The 5,188-nt window shown below is 39.3% G+C and overlaps 1 protein-coding gene across 2 annotated transcripts; it reads left to right on the top strand.

Annotated features, from left to right (window-relative positions):
• The first annotated feature begins 303 nt into the window (after positions 1 to 303).
• Positions 304 to 4,637, top strand: LOC147622075 (uncharacterized). Of its 2 annotated transcripts, XM_086823171.1 has the most exons (9): positions 304 to 451; positions 941 to 1,271; positions 1,707 to 2,309; positions 2,806 to 2,862; positions 3,048 to 3,197; positions 3,627 to 3,745; positions 3,900 to 4,039; positions 4,198 to 4,282; positions 4,476 to 4,637. In XM_086823171.1, the coding sequence occupies exons 1-7, from the start codon at positions 370 to 372 to the stop codon at positions 3,980 to 3,982; spliced, it is 1,425 nt and encodes a 474-aa protein (XP_086679297.1). In that variant the 5' UTR covers positions 304 to 369; the 3' UTR covers positions 3,983 to 4,039; positions 4,198 to 4,282; positions 4,476 to 4,637. The 2 variants fall into 2 exon arrangements, with proteins under 2 accessions (XP_086679297.1, XP_086679296.1); XM_086823170.1 differs by lacking the exon at positions 4,476 to 4,637 and having other exon boundaries at positions 4,198 to 4,365.
• The last annotated feature ends 551 nt before the right edge of the window (positions 4,638 to 5,188 follow it).

The raw sequence follows: 5,188 nt of genomic DNA, 5'->3' as shown, positions 1-5,188 counted from the left end.
TAGATGCCACTCAAAGATGTCCCTAGGCATTATTTGTTGAATCAAGATTTTAGTTAGCAACCATGCTAGAACTACCTTAGCAAATTAATGTAAAAACTTAAAATCTCTTTAACCATAATTTTCTTCAATTTGAAAAAATGAAGGTTTTACTATTTTTTTTAAAAAAACTTAAAAAAAAAGCAACTTTCCCATGCCATGCCAGTCGGCAAACTGTTGTGTCCGGGATGTGACCAGGAACCGGCTAGACAGTTGTCCGGTCGCATCAGACGGCCGTCAACGTCATCTCTCAGTGCCGTCAGATTTGCCGTCATCCTCTAAAGGGGAGAAAAAGCCCGAGTTTCGCAATCTGCTGTGGCGGTGGCTGTGGCTATGGCTCCGAGAGCTGTCTTCTTCCTCGTTTTTACGGCACTCTTCACTCTGTTAATTCTCGTCGCAGCAGCAAATGCAGAAGGTATAGCTTAGCTTTTCTTCTTTTCCTCCTTCTGCTTCTCCGCATTTGTCTTCCCTTCTTCGGGGATCTGCATTGCTTTTTTTCAAGCTCAGATAAGCATAATTACAGCCTGTTTAAAGAAATATGCGTCTCATGAGGAAAATTTCCATGGCATTGTGAAGAAAATTGGCTTGCTTGAGCTATGGAAGAGATCTGCTCTCCTTCTTGATATGGATCTACATTGCTTTTTTCCTTGCCCAAAAAAGCATAATTTCTCACCGAAATCTGTCCAATAGAAGGAAGTGTTAAAAATAAATAAATTACAGAAACAATTGACATTATAGAAGCGCTTGTTTTAGCCAAATTGTAGAAAAGTTCTAGATTTTCTGCACTGATTTCTTCTAGAAACGACTGCATCTGCTAGAATAATATCTCCTGACAGCATGTGGAATTTGCCCTTAGGATGTAACATTTTTTTGTTGCTTGTTTGTGCTGCAACATGTATTGCAGCTCCTGAACCCTCCCCATCCCCCCTCACCAATCTAGGCGAGGCGCCTTCATCTGAGTTTTCAGCGGCACCATCTCCACATGATGCAGAGAATCTCCCACCACCATCACCAGCCCTCTCACCATCAACACCACCACATAGTCCAGAGATGTCCCCTGGACCTGCAAAATTGCCTCCACCTGCAAGTTCACCATCTCCTGGAGAGCAAAATGAATCCCCTAATGTCAATGCAAACTCCACTTTCACTGTCACATGGTGTGCTGTCAGAGATGAGTTTGCTGACTGCCAGTACTATGTCAGTCTCTTAAACTCCGGCGAGTACAAGTGGTCATGGTAAGTCATTCTAAATCTAAGTGTAAGTTGCAGAGATGAACTTCTTTACAGCATCAGAAGGGTTGCTTTGGCAAAGAGATTTAGAACTGCACCTAAAAGCTGTCATGAATAGAATATACCTATACATATATAGACACATATGTGCACATGCATCCAAACTCGTGTTTACATGTCTAGACATATGTCTGTACATGTAGACATATACATATGTGTGTGCATGCATGTATATATGTACACATAAACATATGTGTATTTATACATATAAACCTGTGTACACATATGTACAGAGACAGATGCCTATGCATGTATGGACCTATATGCCTACACATGCCATAGACATGCAGGAATGTTAATCACTGTTACTCATGCTAATCTTGCGATTAAGAAGTGTGAAATGGATTAACAAGATGATTTCTTTGGCCTTGGCTTGTTTAGTATAAGAAAACAGAGTGCAATGGAGTGCATGGAAGCTTTCAAAACCAAGGAAGTAGATCTTATCACTCTGGATGCAGGCTTAGCCTACATTGCATTTACAAACTACTCCATGAAAGCCATCATGGCCGAGGAATATTGCTACCACACGAAATCATACAATGCGGTGGCAGTAGTGAACAAAGCAATGTGTGACAAGAACTCAAAATTGAGCTTGGAAGACTTCCATGGCAGAAGATCATGTCATCCTGGTTACCGAACTGCAGCAGGGTGGAACTATCCAGTCCAATTTCTAGTTGAAAAAGGTCTCCAGAGGCCAGTTTTGGATGGCAATATGCAGAGTGATGAAGCTGTTGTGAACAGTTTTTTCTCAGAGACATGTGCCCCTTCTGAATTTGTGGGCACAGGTTTATGTACTTCATGCGGAAACAATGGCTCTTGTGATGCATCAGTTAGTAGCATATATGAAGGTTACCCGGGGGCCTTTCGGTGTCTCGTGGAAGGGATTGGCGACATTGCGTTCTTGAGACCAGATACAGCTCTTAGTCTGTCAAGTGATGGCATAAATGCCCAGAACTGGTCAACAAAATCTGTGAATGATTTTATGTGAGTTTCCTTAGTATGCCTATTTTTCGTGGTGCTCTATTGCAGTAACTCGGAGTAATATTTTAACAGTAGCTAGGACAACTTGAATGATAAAGTGCTGTTTCACAATCATGGTGGTTCTTTCAGGTGTCAGTTCAGGTTGCCAAATGATTGTGCATGTCATGTGTAGGCATGTGTATGGTGACTGGTCTGTGTATGTGTTTGGTATGCGTATGTGTGTGAGTCTATGTACGTGTACACGTACGTGTATGTGAAGGTGGAAGTATTGTGTTGTTTCAGCTCGAATCTATGTTTTTCTCTTAGGTTGTTTTTAAGGTGTGATTGTAAAATTTTGTTGAATAAATCAGTAACTAATTTCCATGATTTCTAATGGGTTAGCCAGAAATATTGTGTTAATTCAGCTTGAATTTATGTCAATGTACATGGAGTTGGTGTATAATGTTAATGTAAGCTTGATTTTCTCTTTGTTGATCTGATCCCCATGTTTTTCTTGCAGGTACCTTTGTCCAGAGGGAGGGTGCAGGCCTATTAATGATAACATAGGCAGCTGCTCGTATGAATCCATTGCAATTAGTGTTTCCCCCTCTTTTTCAAATTTGAATTGAAAATTCAATTAGTGTTTGCCCCCCCCGCGCACCCCCCCCCCTATTTTGTGGTTTGAATCACAGTCCCAATTAGTGTTTTCCCTCTCTTTTTGTGGTTTGAACTAAAGATTCAACTAGTGCCTTTTCACACCAGGTTTGGTTCAGTCCCTGCCAATGTGATCATGACCTCCAACTCTCAAGCAAATGCAAAAAGGAATGCTATAGTGAAGACCCTTCTGAATGCAAGTTGGACTGATGCCCTTTACAGTGGCCATAATTGGGAGGACCATGTTCTCTCTGCCAGGTGATTACTTTGCTGTATGATTATAATAATGCTTAGAGGGATTAATATTTTGATTAATTTTATAAATGCTATGCTTAAATCCTCACTAGCAAAGAATAATTTGATTAAAGACTTGGTCCATGTGCTTTGTTTTAGCGATAAACCTTGGGCTTAAAGCTTAATGAGCTCCAAGATGGTTTAATCAAAGCTTTGAGGGACCATGGGGATAAGTGTCAGCTTTAAATAAAGGCCATAGAAGATGCTAGTACCTTTGTCTTACATTATGTGATGATGCAATATGAGCTCATAGCTCATTGGATCAACTTGTATTTGATCCCCTGCCCCCTCCCACCTCTTCTTTTAGGTGGGATTCAACGCTAATTTTAGGAATTTTATAAAATCCCCTCCCCTCAAGTGGAAATAACTGATAATCAATTGCGGTATATGCAGTGCCCAAAACCTATTTGAGATCAAAGAATTGACCAGATTCTACTTGGGAGAGGCAGCAATTGTGGCTCAGAGCGTGGAATCCCTTAAATACACCAACAGTTCATCTCTCCCAAGCAATGGTAATCTAACTATTTTCCCTAGTTAAAGGGTAATTCCATTTGTGAATTTCTTAATTGCTTGGATTGTTGCCTAGATTGCTGCAATTAGGAAACTAAAAAAGGCTGATTTGCTGTTAATTTTGGTTTCCATAATACCTTTTTCTTTTGGGTGCAGGTGGTTACCAATTATGTGGATTTTCTTGCATGTCTATGATCATGAGCTTGGTGGTTGCTAGCTTTTACACATTTTCACTATGAGTGATACAAGAAATGGGTGTTAATGATGATCACAATTCTTAATGAGATAAAGCTGAGGTAACAGAGTGTGGATTATGCCCTTCTATTTTCATATAAAATATTGATCAATTGGAAAGCATTTTTAAAAATAGCATCAACCCTTTTTTTAATGAATTATGATTATTTATTAGGGGGAAAAAATTTAGAGAGCTCATTTTTTGTTGTGAATGTTGCAGGTGTAACTAGTGATATGATTGAGCCTTACTTGAAAAGGAAAATTTTGGAGCTTCAGGAAACCTTTAAAAAAATCTAATATTCTTTGTATGATGCATTCTTTGCTACTCAAAAGTTATATGAGTGCGCCCTTATTCCATTGTTTTCTAGTGCATTACCAAGTTGTCGTTGGAAAGGATTTCACATTGCTTTTGTTGGCCCTTGTTACTTTTGTTTGTTGGGGTTACGCCTTGTTCCTTATATTTATTGGGGGTAGGGGTGTGCCTATGCTATGATGCAGGGATTTTGGGAGTTGGGGTGTATTCCTACACTATGATGCCAGGATCGTGAGTGTGTTCCTGTGCTACGATGTGGAACCACCGTGTTTGTGGGTCGTGATTGTTACTCCTTGGGTTAATAGTCTAGCCCACCTTATCGTTTGTCAAGGTTCAAATTGAGAAAACCTGATTGTAATTTTGCCTAGCCTTTGAGTTTAAAGAGCCTAATTTTTGAAATTTTAGTTATAAAACCAACTAGCCGATGCATTTTTTCAATAAAAACCGGTTGAGTTTAAACTTCAAAAAGTTTGTTTCTGGCATTGGTGTAATAACTAGTGATATGATTGAGCCTTACTTGACAAGGAAATTTTGGAGTTTCCACTTAAAAAAAAATATATAATATTCTTTGTATGATACATTCTTTGCTATCCAAAGTCCTTGGCTAATATATGAGTGCTTTTTCCATTATTATTCCTTCAAAATGCTTTCACCTCTCTTTTGTTGGTCCTTATCCCTTCTATTTGTTGGGGTTGGGGGAGGTGTTCCTATGTACCATGTGAGGGTTCGAATGTGGAACCTGCATGTGTGGGCCGAGGAAAGATGTGAAGACCACAAGAGCAGCGTTATGCTAAAATTGATTGAATCAATTTTAATTGATTAATATTTATTTACCGTTACATATGTACTTTATCAAATATTGAGTATGCATATAAGAACAATGATTGGTAAATGCTCC

This window comes from Cibotium barometz, chromosome 29, assembly GCF_041138505.1.
Source record: "Cibotium barometz isolate CiBa-2024 chromosome 29, ASM4113850v1, whole genome shotgun sequence".
NCBI lineage: Eukaryota > Viridiplantae > Streptophyta > Polypodiopsida > Cyatheales > Cibotiaceae > Cibotium > Cibotium barometz.
The sequence above is the reverse complement of the archived record's forward strand: the minus strand, read 5'-3'. Positions and strand labels throughout refer to the sequence as shown.

Coding starts and splice junctions, on each gene's coding strand:
- LOC147622075 (XM_086823171.1), top strand. CDS start 370: ATGGCTCCGAGAGCTGTCTTCTTCCTCGTTTTTACGGCACTCTTCACT. Junction 452..940: donor CGCAGCAGCAAATGCAGAAG/GTATAGCTTAGC, acceptor CATGTATTGCAG/CTCCTGAACCCTCCCCATCC. Junction 2,310..2,805: donor AAATCTGTGAATGATTTTAT/GTGAGTTTCCTT, acceptor TTTTTCTTGCAG/GTACCTTTGTCCAGAGGGAG.